The 17612-nt window shown below is 53.1% G+C and overlaps 1 protein-coding gene across 4 annotated transcripts in view; it reads left to right on the top strand.

Moving 5' to 3' along the window:
• PLXNA2 (plexin A2) overlaps positions 1-17612 on the top strand; it is a 153047-nt gene that overhangs the window by 122894 nt on the left and 12541 nt on the right. For all 4 annotated transcript variants that reach the window (XR_015774563.1, XM_088067281.1, XM_005529292.3 and 1 more), the window contains exons 18-27: positions 124-363; positions 506-649; positions 1726-1960; positions 4125-4267; positions 6434-6702; positions 10308-10374; positions 10958-11104; positions 11477-11636; positions 11747-11850; positions 16009-16108. Coding sequence is in view for 3 of the 4 variants with exons in the window: in XM_088067281.1 (XP_087923407.1) it covers positions 124-363; positions 506-649; positions 1726-1960; positions 4125-4267; positions 6434-6702; positions 10308-10374; positions 10958-11104; positions 11477-11636; positions 11747-11850; positions 16009-16108 (1609 nt within the window). In the remaining variant the exon portion in view is untranslated. The remainder of the gene's footprint in view (positions 1-123; positions 364-505; positions 650-1725; positions 1961-4124; positions 4268-6433; positions 6703-10307; positions 10375-10957; positions 11105-11476; positions 11637-11746; positions 11851-16008; positions 16109-17612) is intronic.

Below are 17612 nucleotides of genomic sequence, written 5' to 3'. Positions count from 1 at the left end.
AAGCCTGGATTAAATATTTCCAGCAAAGCATGAATCCACTGGACCTCCCGGCCAGCAGAGAAGCCCAGGCCGGCTCAGGGCAGAGTGTTCCCTGCTGTGTCTCTGAAATGTCCCCTTCCCCAGGTGTGCGAGGTGGTGAACGCCACGGCCCTGGCCTGCCTGGCGCCGCCGCTGACCGCCGAGTACCGGCCGGGGCTGGACGCCGTGGAGCGGCCGGACGAGTTCGGCTTCATCTTCAACAATGTCCAGTCCCTGCTGGTCTACAACGACACCAAGTTCATCTACTACCCCAACCCCACGTTTGAAATGCTGAGCTCCACCGGGGTGCTGGAGCAGAAGCCGGGCTCCCCCATCATCCTGAAGGTAGGGAGAGCCTCGCTCAGCCCTGGGGAGCTCACAAAAACCCCAGAGGGAGGGAGGAGGGGGTTTTTGTGAGCCCCGTTGTTTGCACGAGATGGAAGCTGGAGGAAGGTGCTGCATCTCCGTTGTGTCCCCGTGTCCCCAGGGCAGGAACCTGTGCCCGCCCGCCCCGGGAGGAGCCAAGCTCAACTACACGGTGCTGATCGGGGAGACGCCTTGCGCCGTCACCGTGTCCGAGACACAGCTGCTGTGCGAGCCCCCCACCCTCTCCGGGCAGCACAAAGTGATGGTGAGGGGCCAATGTCCCACCAGCATCCCCTTCCCCTCTCCTCTGCCCCCTTCTCCTTCTCCAGCTCCCTGACTGGCTTGGCTACACAATCCCCTGTAGGATTTTAGATTTTATGCGTCTCTAATTGGAAGTAAAATATTGATGTGGGTTAGCATGGAGAGACTTTGTCCTTCCCTGAGAGGAAAATGCCCCTCAGCCTTCTAGAAGGAACAAACCTTTCTGGCAGTGCCTTTGGCACTGGGTGCCAGCCTTCCTCTGGATGAAGTTGAGGCCATTCCCAGTGTTCTCCCTCCTGGAGGGATTTAATCAGCCCACAGAGACAGAACTGGCCTGCCAAGTGGATGGAAAGGTTTTGCCTTTTCCCCAAGCAGGAGCCAGGAACATCTGAACTCCGGAGTGTTGGATCAAGAGCCTCATCCAGGATAGCAGTCAGTGCCTCCCTCTGCTCTGGGTTTGGGCATCGCTGCTTCCTCTGCTGCTCTCGCAGACCAAACCCCAGCTGCCGAATTGCCTGAGCAGAGCCCAAATGAGATTGTAATTGTGATTTATTTCCCTTGAAGTTCAGCATCCAAAACATATTCAGATTATCACAGTGTGACTCCCAGAAGCGCAACCTGGCTGAGAGCTGCTCACATCTGTGGCCAGGGCACATCCAAGAAAAGCCTGTCCTGGTGTTAACTCCAGCCTGTTTGCTCCACAGCTTTCACGTGGAGCTTTCTGCTCCCTCCTCTGCTCTGTCCTTGCAGTCACTCCGGTTTCTTGTCAGGGGAATGATCAGGGGCTTGTTCATGTCCATGGTTTACAAAAAGGAGTTGAAAGCTTAAAAAATGAAAGTCAAATGGAGCCATCAGATAATAAGAGCAAGCCCAGATAGTGAAGGGCTGGCACATTTATCATCGCTTGAAGCCTCCCTGTGTTCACACAAGCGGCCCCCTCTGTGCTGGAAGGCACTTGGGGCTTTCTGCTCCTCAGCAGAGGCGGCTCAGTGCTTCCCGAGGGATCTCAGCCCCGTGCTGGGCAGGACGGGGCACAGGGAGGTTCCCCAAGCTGCTGCTCAGCTGTGCCGTGCCCTGCAGGTGCGTGTTGGGGGGGTCATCTTCTCCCCTGGCTCCGTGAGCATCGTCTCCGACAGCCTCCTGACCCTGCCCGCCATCGTCAGCATCGCGGCCGGCGGCTCGCTGCTCCTCATCATCGTCATCATCGTCCTCATCGCCTACAAGCGCAAGTCCCGTGAGAACGACCTCACCCTCAAGAGGCTGCAGATGCAGATGGACAACCTGGAGTCCCGGGTGGCCCTGGAGTGCAAGGAGGGTCAGTGCTGCCCGGGGCAGGGTGCTCAGCTCCAGGGCTGGGGTCCCGGTTCAGCCCCAGGGCTGCAGTGGGAGCTGACTGGGTGCTCCTTGGGGTTTTATGGGTGTTCCTTGGAGTTTTGTGGGTGCTCCTTGGGGTTTTATGGGTGTTCCTTGGGGTTTGTGGGTGTTCCTTGGGGTTTGTGGGTTCTCCTTGAGGTTTTGTGGGTGTTCCTTGGGGTTTTATGGGCGTTCCTTGGGGTTTTGTGGGTGTTCCTTGGGGTTTTATGGGCGTTCCTTGGGGTTTTGTGGGTGTTCCTTGGGGTTTTTTGGGTGTTCCTTGGGGGTTTGTGGGTGTTCCTTGGGGTTTTGTGGGTGTTCCTTGGGGTTTTATGGGTGTTCCTTGGGGTTTGTGGGTGTTCCTTGGGGTTTGTGGGTGTTCCTTGGGGTTTTGTGGGTGTTCCTTGGGGTTTTATGGGTGTTCCTTGGGGGTTTGTGGGTGTTCCTTGGGGTTTGTGGGTTCTCCTTGGGGTTTTGTGGGTTCTCCTTGGGGTTTTGTGGGTGTTCCTTGGGGTTTTGTGGGTGTTCCTTGGGGTTTGTGGGTTCTCCTTGGGGTTTTGTGGGTGTTCCTTGGGGTTTTGTGGGTGTTCCTTGGGGTTTTGTGGGTGTTCCTTGGGGTTTTATGGGTGTTCCTTGGGGTTTGTGGGTGTTCCTTGGGGTTTGTGGGTGTTCCTTGGGGTTTTGTGGGTGTTCCTTGGGGTTTTATGGGTGTTCCTTGGGGTTTGTGGGTGTTCCTTGGGGTTTGTGGGTTCTCCTTGGGGTTTTGTGGGTTCTCCTTGGGGTTTTGTGGGTGTTCCTTGGGGTTTTGTGGGTGTTCCTTGGGGTTTGTGGGTGTTCCTTGGGGTTTGTGGGTGTTCCTTGGGGTTTTATGGGTGTTCCTTGGGGTTTGTGGGTGTTCCTTGGGGTTTGTGGGTGTTCCTTGGGGTTTTGTGGCTTTCCCATGGGATTCCCAGGCCTGCCCCACCGCGGGAGGGTGGCAGCCAGCAGCGTGTGAGCAGCAGACACGGCTCTGATGTGCAGAGAATGGGATTAAAGCTTGATCCTGGCTCACACTCACGAGCCCCACAGAGCCCTGATGAGTGTCCCCTTGCCCTGTGGCTTTTGAGTGAGGGGATTTTTAAAAGAGAGGGGGACAGAGGGGGCTCAGAGCCCCAAATAACAGCGTGGGTCCCAAACAGGAGACAGGAGGGCTGGAAAGCTGGGCCAGCCTAAGTGTAAGCCTAGAGCAGGAGGAGCAGGCTTGGGAGGGAGGAAGAAATTCCTCAAGCATTTGCTTCTGTGAAATTCTGGGTGTTATTTGGAGTACCCAGAGCTGCTGCTTGCGAGTTTCCACATGGACAGGTTCCCTTGCACGGAGGCAGCTGAGCCCCCACACCCCACAGGTGAAGGTGGGTTTTTGGGGGGCTGCTGCTGTTGTTTCCTACATCCTCCCACCTGGGAAGGGGCTTGATCAATCAAAGTAAAATAAATAGCTGCACATAGTGAGAGAGAGAGTTGCACTGGATTTGTTCCGCTGATTTCAAGGGTAGCCTTGAAAGCACAGGGCAAAAATTGAGATGTATGCAGGAGAAATCACAGACTTGGCATGGCACAGCCCAGCTGGGGTACAGAGGCTTCCCTGAGCCAGCGTGTCACACTTTGGAGAGGAAACACGAGGAGACACATCCAGCTGTATAACACGGTGTTAGGAGAGGAAGGATAAATCCCTTCCTGACCCCTGCAGTAGCTCAGATTTGATCTGCATCAGATTTGATTATCTTGGCAACTGTTGATAGAGGAGGAAAACAAGAAGAAAGGAAAATAGGGGAGGCACCAAGTTATGAAAACAGATCCTTGTTTCTCTGTGCAGCCTTTAAAGGTGTTTTAGGTGTGTGTGCACAGGTGTGAACTGCATACAAATTAAGCACAGCTTTGTTCTCAGTCTCTGCTCTGAGCAGTGCCTGCTCTCCCTCCCTCGGCTGCTGAGACCGAGTCTCCGAGGGTGTCCGAGCTCCCTGGGATCCCTTCCCGAGCGAGCCCCTCCTGCCGTGCCCACGGGGGGAGCAGGCAGCCAGCCCTGCCCAAAACCTTCTCCCAAAGCCTCTGGGTGCTGAGCTCTCCCTGTCCTGTTCTCTGGCCCTGAACAGCTTTTGCAGAGCTGCAGACAGACATCAACGAGCTGACCAGCGACCTGGACCGCTCCGGGATCCCCTACCTGGACTATCGCACCTACGCCATGCGCGTGCTGTTCCCGGGCATCGAGGACCACCCTGTGCTGCGGGAGCTGGAGGTAAATCCCGCTCTGCTCCAGCTCTCCAGATCCCCCCTAGCCCTCAGGGGAGCCCTGCAGCATCTTTGTGCCTCCACACCAAACCTTCCTGGATGTCCTGGGGGCAGCAGGCTGAGCCCAGAGTTCATTTTAACTCTGGAGTTTTAATTCCTTTCGGTTTCTCCTCCCCGGTGTCATTTTGTGGGGTTTATACCTCTAGGGCAGCGGCAGAGCGGTTGTGGTGTGATTTAAAGTCCTCCTAAGCTGGTGGGGCAGGGGATGGGTGAGTGCCCGCAGCATCCTGCCCGCAGCATCCTGCCCGCAGCATCCTGCCCGCAGCATCCTGCCCGCAGCATCCTGCCCGCAGCATCCTGCCCGCAGCATCCTGCCCGCAGCATCCTGCCCGCAGCATCCTGCCCGCAGCATCCTGCCCGCAGCATCCTGCCCGCAGCATCCTGCCCGCAGCATCCTGCTGCTGTTCCCTCGCGTGTCCACAGGAGGGCAAGGAGAATGCCCAGGCATTCCAGCCCCTGAGCAAGCGCTTCCATCTCCCTGTTTTTTCCACCAGGATGTGTAAAAATACGTAAAAACTTTCACTGGGAATACAGAGGAGTTGGGAACGTACGAGGGTCCCTCCGTGTACCCAGCAGATGGGCCCTGCTCGCCTGGGAGAGGGCCAAAAAAAGGGATGGGGCTTCATAAACATCACCTCACTCATAAACATCACTTCATAAACATCACCCTCATGGGGCTGCCGTCCTCCCCACAGTATGGGGCTGTGATCCCACCCTGGGATGGAGCTGAATCCTCTCCATGGGGGATGGCCAGAGGCTCAGCTCAGCTTTTCAGAGACTGGGATTGCACCAGCAAATCCTGAAATCCTGTTTCCATCACACAGACCCGGGCTGGATGCAGGAGGGAGAAGTCCTGGTTGCTCTAGGGCTGGATTCCTTTTCCAGGCGTCACTTCCCACCATTAAAGCATTAATTTGGGTTCCTTTCCTCAGCCACCAGCACTGAGCAGTGGCTGTGGTGCTGCTCAGACAGGAGCAGCCTCTCCCAGCCCATTCCTGCTCCGAATTTTCCAGCTCCATGCATCATGTTTGCTGTTGGAGTTGCCAAAGAAGCCGAGGCTCCAGCAAACAAATATGAATGCTTTTTTATTTTTTCACTCATGAAAAACAGAATTGCAGAAGTGATAAATGTGTTGCCAATTACACAGTTGCTTAATTATGTAACGTAAGTAAAACCAATACATAACTCTCCAAAATGTTTGGTAAAGAGTTGCTTCATGCAGTTCATCATTTTCACTTGTAATGAATTACTCAAATCCACAACTGGCTGAAAGCTTCAATTAATTTTTTACACTTGGCCCATAATAAAGCAATAGTCTAAATTAGTATTTAATTTACTTACAAGAGTGTCACTTTTTGTGCAGAACAAGCAGGACTGGGCGTCATTTCTGGGGCCGTTAGGCTCAAAGCTGCTGCTTTATGGGGTGCACAAAGTTCAGCTCCCAGCCTGGATTCAGGGGAGCTGTGGAGGGGGAGGTTTGCTCAGGATGGACCAGAAATCACATCCAGGGATGCTGAGACCCTGAGGGAAGGGTGCAGCCAGGGCTGAACCATCCTGTGAGAACTTCTGACCTCCCCAACGTCAGGAGGGCATGGAAGTGCTGGAACAAGTCCAGAGGAGGCCAGGAAGAGGCTCAGGAGCCTGGAACAGGCTGGGAGAGTTGGGAATGTTCAGTCTGGAGAAGAGAAAGTTGTGTGGGCCCTCCCAGCACCTTCCAGGGTCTGAAAGGGTGACAGGAGAGCTGGAGTTGGGACTGTTCATCAGGAACTGCAGAGGCAGGACAAGAGAGAATGGATTCAGACTGCCAGAGGGCAGGGTTAGATGGGATTTTGGGAAGAAATTATTCCATGTGAGGGTGTGGAAGTCCTGGCACAGAGTGTCCAGAGAGGCTGTGACTGCCCCTGGATCCCTGGAAGTGTCTGAACCACCCTGGGGTAGTGGAAGGTGTCCCTGCCCATGGCAGGGGGTGGCACGAGGTGATTTTTAATGTCCTATTCCCCCCAAACCACTCCCTGCTCCCGTGACTGGCGGGATGAGCCCAGGGCTCTGCAGCTCTGCCCTCCCACCCCTCAAATCCCCCGTGCTGTGCTGACAGCCCTGCTCCCCCCTGCAGGTCCAAGGCAACGGGCAGCAGAGCGTGGAGAAGGCCCTGAAGCTCTTTGCTCAGCTGATCAACAACAAGGTGTTCCTGCTGACCTTCATCCGCACGCTGGAGCTGCAGCGCAGCTTCTCCATGCGGGACCGCGGCAACGTGGCCTCGCTGATCATGACGGGGCTGCAGGGCAAGCTGGAGTACGCCACCGACGTCCTCAAACAGCTGCTCTCAGACCTCATCGAGAAGAACCTGGAGAACAAGAACCACCCCAAGCTGCTCCTGCGCAGGTGAGGCCGGACGGGCAGGGGACGCGTCCCAGGGGCTGGCACGGCCATGCTGGTGGGGCTTTCGAGAGGAATTTCCTCGTGGAAAGGGCTGGAAGGGGCTGCCCAGGGATCTGGTGCAGTCTCTGAATGGGCTGGTCTTGTTGACATGGTGGGATTGATCTCAGATTGGACTCGATGCTCTCAGAGGACTTTTCCAAGCTAATTAATGCCAGGATTCTGTGGTCTGAGGGCTCTGCAGGGGCTGGTGTTGGAAGGGAATCCCTGCTCTCCATGGAGATTTCCCATCCATTTCCTCACTGCCTCCAGGACAGGGTTTAGCCTTGCTCTGGGAGCTCACAGATGCCCAGAGAGGGTCTCAAACCAGATCCTGTGTCTGTGCCTGGCAGGAGAGCAGCATTTGTGTGCCACAGCCGGGCCAGGAGCTCCAGGGTGGATTGAGCAACTCACCCAAGGCAGAGCTGGGAAGTGGCAGCAAGAAAATAGGGAAGAAGTGTGCATTAATGTGGGGCAAGACAGTGGGCACAGGGAAAAGTCTCCCCCCATTCTCCACATCCTTGGGGGTCCTGCACAGCCTGGCCTTGGCCAGCACTGCCCCTCGGCTGTGCTGGGGCTCTGCTGGCACCACACTGGAGAGAGGGGAGGATTTCACAGCCCCAGGAAAATTTCAGGGGTCCCTGCAGCCACAATGAATATACTTGACAGGAAATTGCTTCAAATCTGGCTGTGTTTGCGGAGGCAATAACTCATCTTGGCAAAGGAAGCCGCCTTAATTTCCCCCGTGGTTTGACGAGTCGCTGGGAAGGCGTCTTCTGCCTCAGCCATCAATAATGACTTTTCCTGGTGCTCCAAAAAACACAGGGATGGTGCTGAGAGCTGTGCCTGCTCCTCCCTGCACAGCCAGCAAGGAGCCAGGGCCGTGGGCTGTCTGTCCTTTGGGCTGTCTGTCCTGCACCAGGATTTACCCATTGCACAGGGAACCTGGATCTTCCCAGGGATTGGGCATCTGCCACCGGTCTGGGCAATGTGAGCCAGTGTTTCACCACCCTTATTAAAACCCCTGCTTTATATCTAGTCTGAATCTACTCCCTTTTAATTTAAATCTTTATTCCTTGTCCTGATACTCCAGGTCCTACTAAACCTTGGGCTGGAGACCTGTCCCAACCCTGTGCCCGCCTGTTCCAGCCCAGCCTGGAACTCCTTGCTGTGACTTAATAAGGAGTGATCAGCCATGAAGTGAAACACTATTTTTTCAAATGTTTTGAGCTCTCTGGTGGCAGCAGTTGATAACTGACACTCAGTTCTTTCCCTCTTTCTTCCTCGCTTTCCCCTCTCTTTCTTCCACGACTGCCCCTCACGGGAGACAGCAAGAAAGTTGACGTTAAATCAAACAGCTGCTCTGGTTGCTGGCAACAGCAGTTTGGAGACCTAGATAGAGCAGGGAGAATTAATAAAATACATATTTATTTTTGAGGTTCTCTCAGCTCGTTTTGTTTAGGTTTGTTTTCTCGCTGGTGCCTCAGGAAGCCGGCGGAGCAGCCACGGCTCCTTCGGAAAATCATCTCTGGATCGTGCTGTGCCCTCCTGCTGTGGTCAGCATGAAAAGGGCTCGCTCCAAGGCTAGGGATTCTCTTCTGTCCTGGTAATCTCCAGGAGTTTATCTTTTTATTTTTGGAGCAGACCTTTAACAGCATCCAGAGGCTGGCGATGGCACAGAGCGGTGCTGGAAGGGGCAGCTCAAAACCTGGCAGCAGATCTGGGGGCTCAGCAGATCTGGGGGTTCAGCAGATCTGGGGGTTCAGCAGATCTGGGGGTTCAGCAGATCTGGGGGCTCAGCAGATTTGGGGGCTCAGCAGATCTGGGGGCTCAGCAGATCTGGGGGTTCAGCAGATTTGGGGGCTCAGCAGATCTGGGGGTTCAGCAGATCTGGGGGCTCAGCAGATCTGGGGGTTCAGCAGATTTGGGGGCTCAGCAGATCTGGGGGCTCAGCAGATCTGGGGGCTCAGCAGATCTGGGGGCTCAGCAGATTTGGGGGTTCAGATGTGTAGGAAAAAGGCCAGGCCCTGGGCTGTGAGGCAGCTAATTGGGAGACTTGCTAATTCTTCATTTAATATTCTATTAACAAAGTAGTTTATTAAATTAATATTCCCTCTAAAGTCCTGAATGCATTATTTTCTGACATTTTCCCCCTCTTTGGTGGCTTGTGTCACTGCCTCTCCATTTTCCAGAGCTGTTTGGAAGGGTGCTGGCACTTCTCCTCTTTAATTGGGTGCCTGAAATATTTCAAACGGGAGAATGATGTGTGTGTCAATTTGTAGGATGAATTTTTAGGCAGTTAATCAATTCAGCCTTAAATTCTTTGGGGATCTGCAGACATTTTCACGAATTCCTGACAGATGTTGCCATCCTAGGAGATGATGGATGATGTGACCCCAGGTCTGTTGGCCGACTGGTGTCAGTTTTTGTTTGTTGAAATCTCTGGCTCCTGTTTATTCTTGATCTGCTTGGCTTTGGAATCAAGCCCTGAGCTTCTTTGGTGTGTGCTTGTAATTCCACTCGGAATGCTGTGGGGATTCACAGCAAGAGGCAGTGCCTCATTTAAGGGGAAGAATGGGGAAAACGGGTCTGGAGTGAGATGTCAGGGAGGAGGAGGAGTCCTGGTTCATGGTGAGGGCAGAGGGATCAGTCCCCAGAGGAAGGGACGCAGGGAATTGCACTCATCCCTCTTTGTGTGCTGGAATTTGGACCAGATCCTGGTGCCGATGAGGGGAAGGCTGGTGGTGCTGAGCCTTGGTCACAGCTGGCCAGGGTGGTGGTCACACTGACCAGGGTGGTGGTCACACTGACCAGGATGGTGGTCACACTGACCAGGGTGGTGGTCACACTGACCAGGGTGGTGGTCACACTGGCCAGGGACACGGTCACACTGGCCAGGGACATGGTCACACTGACCAGGGTGGTGGTCACACTGACCAGGGTGGTGGTCACACTGACCAGGGTGGTGGTCACACTGGCCAGGGACATGGTCACACTGGCCAGGGACATGGTCACACTGACCAGGGTGGTGGTCACACTGGCCAGGGTGGTGGTCACAGTGGCCAGGGACATGGTCATAGTGGCCAGGCTGCAGCACAGCACCTCTTCCCTGCACGGGGCTGGGGCTCCAACCTGAGACACCCCGCAGCCACCAGAGCCATCCCATCCCAGGAAAAGGGGCTGTGGAGCTTTAAGGAAAGCCTCTGGGTCCTGCAGAGGCAGCGTTAAAAACTATCATTAGGAGCCATTGTATTTAAATTAGAGATAATCTCGGGCACAATGTGGAGAGGACACTGGGTGGGACTGGGGAGAAAGCTGCAATTTCGCTGCCATTGTCACTCGGCTGTCCCTGATTGCCAGGAACTGCTGCAAATCCCAGTGATTTACTGAGCCAGGCTGTAATTTGCACCACGTGCGAGGAGCCGAGTGTCACCAGGCTGGCTGTCCCCGGCCCCATCGGGGCTGGCAGGGGCTGGCAGCTGGGCGCTGGTCTCCTCCTGCTGCCCCAGGAGCTGTGCCAGCCGCAGCTGGGGGGGCTCCGTGGGTGATGTGTGCCCTCCTGCCTCCCCCAGGACCGAGTCTGTGGCCGAGAAGATGCTGACGAACTGGTTTGCCTTCCTGCTCCACAGATTCCTGAAGGTAAGGAGAGCTGGAGCGGGGAGCTGCTCTGCTGTCTCACCCTCCAGCCACCCCCGGGCTGCACCTGCGGGTAAAACTCTTCCATCAGGCTCCAAAAGATGGAGGAGCAAGGAGGGAGAGGTGGACATTTGCTCTGGGGATGCTGCTGCTCCATGCTCACAGCCTCCCCCAAGCCTCAGGTGTCCCAGAGTGATTCCCACCTAAAGGAGGTTCTGTTACACCTCTTTGGGACCCAAGGGAAATCCTCACATCTCCATGCCTCGGCTTCCACAGTTTTAAACTTAATTTGTGGCTTTGGAAGCCCTGCAGAATTCACTCCAGGGGAGTGAACAGCGAGATCGAGATCTCAAATTCCCATTTTTTCCAGCCACACAGATTCAGGAGGGATTTGCCCTGCCAAAGACAACCCAGCCGTGGAGCAGTGGAGCTCACGGGTTTGGCTGTGCTCTCCGGGAGCTGCTGGGGGCCAGCCCGGGGCCACACGTGTGGATTGAGTCAGTGGGATGAGCCTGTGCGGGGTGGAATCCTGAGCCAGTCGGGGCTGGGAGCCCCCTGTGAGCTCTGGTGTCCTCCTCTCGTGCAGGAATGTGCTGGAGAGCCCCTGTTCATGCTCTACTGTGCCATCAAGCAGCAGATGGAGAAGGGCCCCATCGATGCCATCACGGGAGAGGCGCGGTACTCCCTGAGCGAGGACAAACTCATCCGGCAGCAGATCGAGTACAAGACCCTGGTGAGTGCCAAATCCTGCTGTCCCTCAGCTCTGCTGGCCCTTGGGGCAGGGATCAGGAGGTGGGATCACCTGAGGTGTGAGCGTTGCTGGGCAGTCAGGACCCGTGGCCCAGCCAGGAGTGTCCCTGGTGTGCAGGTTTGGGGACACAGGTGTGAGGGGAAAGTTTTATCCCCCTGTGCTCGGGGCATTGCCCTCCTGCAGAGAGTGAAAATGGACAGCCAGGGCTCCTCTCTCAGCAATAACTATATAAACATTATAGATGCAATAGCAATGATGCATTTAGGGCTGCAGTGGGGTTTTTTATGGGAAGAGGTTGCTGTGACATGTGGTTACACTTCTCCTTTAGAGCGTGGTGTGGTTCTTCTCTTGCAGATCCTAAACTGTGTGAACCCAGACAACGAGAACAGCCCCGAGATCCCCGTGAAGGTGCTGAACTGTGACACCATCACCCAAGTGAAGGAGAAGATCCTGGATGCCGTGTACAAAAACGTCCCCTATTCCCAAAGACCGAGAGCTGTTGACATGGATTTGGGTAGGAGCTGCCCTGCCCGGTGGGAGGGGATGATCAGAGGGGCTGGGGGGAGATTCCTGCTGGGGTTTGCACCTTGGGCCCCGGTGACCGTGGCTCTCCCCTCTCCCCAGAGTGGCGGCAGGGCCGCATCGCCCGCGTGGTGCTGCAGGACGAGGACATCACCACCAAGATCGAGGGGGACTGGAAGCGCCTGAACACCCTGGTGCACTATCAGGTGAGGGAGCAGCCCCTCTGACAGCTCCCACAACAGCAGGAACTTCATTCCCGAGTGTCTCGTCTGCCCAGACAGACAGGGAGGTCACGTTTGTGTGATAAACCAGAAGGGTTCCATGTGCTTTAGCATTAGGGGGGAAAGCAACCTTGACACGGAGCTCAGAGGAAGCAGCAGGGTTGAAAATTGGCTAAATGAAACCTGCCAGCCGTGGGAGAGAGGCAGAGGGAGCAGTGAGGGGCTGAGCTGACGCTGCTGGGGATGAGGGGCCTGGGGAGGGGCTCAGGACTTTGTCTGGGGGTCTGGAACTGCCTGGAGCAGCAGGGGAGGCATAAAATCCCAGGATAGTGGAGCCAGGCACTGAAGATGTGCCTGGGTGGGAAGACTTAAGAATTTCTTGCCATCCTCAGCTTCTGGATAGGGCAGAGTCTGTTGGAAAGGGCTCCTTACAGTGTGAAAGGTGGGAAGAGAGGGAGCTGAGGAAGGTTTGGATAGAGGGAATCAAAGCAAAAGGTGGGAGGAGAGGTAAGGAGGGGGCTGAGGAAGGTTTGGTTGCAGGGAATCAAAGGCTTTCCCTCTCAGCCTGTCTGCAGCGCAGGATAACTGCATTAATTGGGACCCGTAACCTACTCCTGTCCATCACCACCTCCCCAGAAGTGTTTAGTATTTAATCTGGCATCTCTCCCTGTTTATCCAGCATCTCCAGTCCATCAGCCTGCCTCACGCTGGGGGACTTGAATGGGAGCCAGTATTGACAGGATCCCTGCAATCAGGAGCGAGGCAGGAGAGTCCCATCAATATGCACAGTGCATGTTAAAAAGCACCTCCAGGGTCAACTTTTCCAAGCAACCCCCAGGATTTAAACACAGATTACTGTAAAATGTCAGAGGAGTTGAGCAGATTAATTCCATTGTTCCTAAAAATCTGTTTTACCTGACAGTTGCAAGGGATTAACCAACATGCAGGGAAGCAGCGAGACTTTTATTATGCCTTGATCTTTAAAAGTCATCGTGAGGAAGTCACAAGTGAAAGCTGTGCTTGTCTGATGTGTGCTGGATGCTGGGGGAGGGAGCACTTTCCTTCCAGTGCCTGTGGGAAAACCTGAGCCAAAAGCTTCCCCTTAAAATAAACAAATTCCTCGCAGCACTCGAGATGCTGCAGCTCTCGCTGCCATTTGAATGTCAGGTTTGCTCTGGAAGAAAGGAGAAGTTGGCAGCCAAACATCCAGCCCAGGTAGTGACAGGAGCCTGCCTGCTCTGGCCCGAGCTCTGCTCAGCCCAACGGAGCTGTCTCAGTCATTAAAGAGAAGCCAAAATCTTTTCACTTGTCAAGGAGAGGCTTTTGCCAAAATCTAACAGCAATATGTCTATTTTTTTATTATATTTTTTCCACTCTTAGCAGTTTGGGGTTCTTTCTGTTGGAGTAAATGTTTTTCTTAGCTATCAAAAATACAGATGCTCCAGGACTACACCGTGAAACAAGTACCTGGGTAAAGGTCCAGCTTTAAGAGGGTGTAAAGTCAGTGGAGTTCCAAGTGCTGCTGTGTCACTGTTTAACAGGAGTGTGACACATGAACCAGGTGTGGTTCAAGCCATCAAAATAAATGTGGATTTCCGGAGGACTGGTGAAGGTGATTTCTAGATTTCTAGGACAGAAATGAAAGCTGCTTTGTAAAGCTCTGCCCATCTTTTATTCAGAGCTGTTTTGTCTTTATTCTGCTCTGAAGGCAGGGAGATCCCTGGCTTTGCAGACGGTGCTGGGAGATGCTCGGCCCAGGTTCCCATCCTGCAGCTCCAGGTGTGTCCCTTGGACAGCTGCTGGCACCTGGGAGGCTGCAGGAGGGGGCAGAACCCTCCTGGTCCTCAATTCCCTGCTCCTGCTTCCTGGGATCCATCCCCCACAGCCCCATTCCTGCAGCTCCAGGGCTCCAAACCACCCTCCTCCTCCTCACTGTGCCCTGAGGGTGCTTATTTAATCCCAAGGGTTTCCCGGCTCCACACCTGGCTGCTGCATTTTGACAATGTTGCTTTTGTTTTCTGCATTAGAATCACAAAAATACAATAACTGATCAAATGCATTTTTCATGGGAAGCCTTCACATACAACACCCAAATTGGAATTAAAGAGAAATATTCACCTTTCTAATAGTTTTGAGGCACTTCATGAAATTACAGAGAGAGCTGTGCACCTCCCGCTTATTTCTTCATTTATAAAAATAGATGTGTAGCTTAAATAAGTGTAATTCTTTGTTAAATTCTCTGGAGCTGTTATACATGGCAAGGAATTGTATTACATTTGTGTTGTATCCTTTTGGTTTCACGGCTATTAAACTCCATGGGAGAGTCTTACCCCGTGTGGTTTCACTCAGGAAAAAATGAAACACTGAATTTAATATCAAATGATTTACAGTGGCTCACGCAGGGTTAACTCAGAGGCAGCAGAGCATGAATACCTGTCAGCCCCTGCGAGTCTGGAGAGGCCAGGAGACCAGGAAACTGCTTTAAATGAAAAATTAGAAGGAGAAAGGGAAGGTTTGGGTGGAAAATGAGGCTTAGGAGGTGAGGTCGGTGTGGATGTGGAGCTGGAATCGTCATCGCGCCCTCGCTGCTCCACGCAGACACAGCTCCGTGGCCTGGGCTTCCTTCTCCCCCTCCCAGGTTTCATTTTCCCTGTCTTTAAGGTGTTTTGTGCCCCGTGTTTCCAGCTTGAGGAATAATCAGAATATTTATAAAGCTGTAAAGCAGGCAGGCAGCTCGGAGCGGGTCCCGGGGGTGCCGTGGCAGCGCACGCGAGGAGCGGCCGCGTGCTCCACCTGAGGCTGATCTGCAGCTGCTGGGGCTGAGCTGACAGCAGCCATTCCACCCAAAATTTAGAGAGTGAGAGGTTCTTCTGTGCGTGTGTGGAATTTTTAGTGCCTCTCTCCCCGTTCAGCACAGCCCTGGTGGAAATGGATCCGGCACGGGAGCAGCCTGGGCTCGGGTTTCTCCCTGGTGAAATGGAGCTGAAGTGGCAGCTAATAACAGCCTAAGAAAATAATATCAGCACTGATCACTTCTCCCACTGACTTAATAAATTGGATGAAGTGAAGCAGGAGCAGCAAAGGAAATAACGGAGGTGTTTGGAGTGTTTTGCTTAGAAAAATCTCACCTTTGTGCTGCAAAACGCACGTAGCTATTGTTTCCACGATCGCCAGCAATAATAATAACTCGGATTTCCATGGATCCTTTCATCTGGCTGGAGCCCAAAGCCTTGGAGGCGGCACAGGTCGTTGTGTGCAGCTCACCTTGGTGCTGCAGGTAGTACACAAACCCCTGGAGCTGCTGGGGGAGCAAACCACCTCCGTTCATAGGGTCAGTGCTGAGTCCATCACGAGACTCCTGGCAAATAATGCAGGATTTAGCCCCAAAAAGCAATTCCTGCAGCAGGAAGAGGCATTTATTTTGTGCTGAGCCTCTAAAAAGTGTCTGCTGGGGCCTGGCAAGACGTGGTGACTCTGTGTGCCCTCGCTGTGCTGCACCACAGGTCACAAGTTCAAAATTAAAAGCCACTCAGGCCCACTCCCTGGAAACCTGCAGATCCTTAATTAAGGGGAATAAGTTAGAAAACTTCCAGTGACTACCAGATTTATAGGGAGGATAAAATTAAACATGGCTACTAAAATCTGCTGTAACAAAACCTTGTTAGCGCTAATGTTCATTTATAGTTTGACTTCCCAGTGTTTAATTCCTTCTCTGGAGCAGTAAAGGGATAACAATTAAATACCCTGAAAGATGGCTTTATGACTTGCTCTGCTGTAAATCAAACTCTTAAAGTTCGTAAAAATTGCTAAAATAAAAAATGGTTTAATAGGAATGTTTTATGGCCCATAACGTTATTACAGCCCTTTTATTCCCTCTGCATTGTTACTTTAATTGGATCACAACAATTCTTGAGATTCTCATTTTTATTGGGTAAGGCATAATCTTAAATCAGAACGACCAAAAGCATCTTCACCACGTCTTTTGATTTATCCCTCATTTCCTTCAGGCTCTTCCCAGCACAGGGCTCAGCCAGGCTGGGAGTGTGTCCTGGACTCCCCTTCCCAGGATTTGCTGGATCAGCAGCCAGGGATCACAGAGTGGACAGGGAATCCCCCTGACCTCCTCCTGCTTTGCCTCCCCAGGTGTCAGATCGCTCCGTGGTGGCTCTGGTTCCCAAGCAAACCTCCTCCTACAACATTCCTGCCTCTGCCAGCATCTCCAGGACTTCAATCAGCAGATATGGTAAGAAATGGGATGGCTCGTGGACAGACACTGCTGGGGAAAAAGCAGCAGCTTCCCCCAAAGAACCACCCAAAACAAATGTAAATCCAAACAGAAAAACGTCCTTAGCTGCTGGTTTGGATTGCAAAGGCTTTCCCAGAACAGCAAAAGGACCAGGAAAGGTGAGAGGAGGGAGAAGAAAATTCCAAGAACAGGAGCAGCCTTTGGGAATTTGGGGCTTGGGAAAGTTCCAGAGGCTCAGAGGGCATGGGTGGTGCAGGAGAGGATCTTTGAGCCCCTGACCCCTGAGCAGGGCTGCACCACAGATGAACCTGATTCCTCCCCAAGTGCAGGATCCTGAGCTCTGAGCTAATGGGTCACAAACGGGGAAGGGCAATCTTAGCACTGAGTGCAGGGATGTGCACACCTGGGAATTCCTGATTTGCATAATAGAAGGGCTCAGCACATTCCAGAGGGTCCCTGAAGATGCTGCAGCCTGTGAAAATGAGCCTGCGAGGTGCCAGGTGCACGCTTGGAACACTAAATCCACAATAATTGTAATAATAGACTTCCATAAAAGGCAGCAGTGGCAAAATCTCTCGAGTGCTGATCTTTCATTATCGTTCATTTCACAGAGTGTTTTACCAGCAAAAAGTCTCCTGACAAACCCATCTCCTCCTCTTGTTTATAGCTCCCAAAATAATGTTGGTTTTTAGCTCCAGTAAGTGTTCTGAGGAGCCAAAACCAGGGGAGTCTTGAGGTAAAAACCAGGAGAAAAGGGCATTTCTCCCTGCCAGGTGTAGGCCCACAGAAGTCCAACATATCCCATAGCCCAGGGATGGAAAAGCCAAGGCTGGGTCTCACAAGCCGAGCCCTCAGTGCTCATTGATCTCTGTCAGCTGGAAAAGCTTTTGCAAAGCACCAATATGAGCCATCATTGCTCTAAGATTAATATTTCTAATTGTGCCGGCAGAATTTAAATTAGATACTTATTTACTTCCCCTGTTATATATCAGTACAGAGATATGTTTAAAAATAGAATTACTGCATGCTTCCTGAGCTGTCCCCCTGTCTGTCTCCTTAATTATATCAGTTGGAGCACTCATTTATCTAAGCCTTAATCAGGGATGAAAATCCAGCTACTTTGGTAATGACTTGAGTATTTCCCTCAGCTGATTTACGATCGATCCCCACACTCCTGATGAGGAGGGTGAGCAGTGAATTGAAGGCTAAACTTGAGAAAATGCACGAGATTCCCAGAGAACAAAGAAATGTAGCAGGAGGAAAAATCCAGCAAGGCCCGTTTGGGCTCCTCAGCCTCGTGTCTCGGCCTGGAGACGCTGGGGATCCAGAGAGGGACATTTTTTGGGAAGTGAAATATATAAATAAACGTGCCACATCCCCCCATGGTTTCTGAGCAATTAAGGGAGAGTTGTCTGGTGCTCTTTGAGCTCCCTTTTCCCTGCAGGGACAGCAGGAGGCTGGAGCTCGGCCCAGGGATGGCCCAGGGTGCAGGAGGCCTCAG

This window comes from Pseudopodoces humilis, chromosome 26 (assembly GCF_049639895.1).
Source record: "Pseudopodoces humilis isolate 2021_Gansu_Grassland_sample_001 chromosome 26, ASM4963989v1, whole genome shotgun sequence".
NCBI lineage: Eukaryota > Metazoa > Chordata > Aves > Passeriformes > Paridae > Pseudopodoces > Pseudopodoces humilis.
This window is presented reverse-complemented; position numbering and strand designations above follow the sequence as displayed.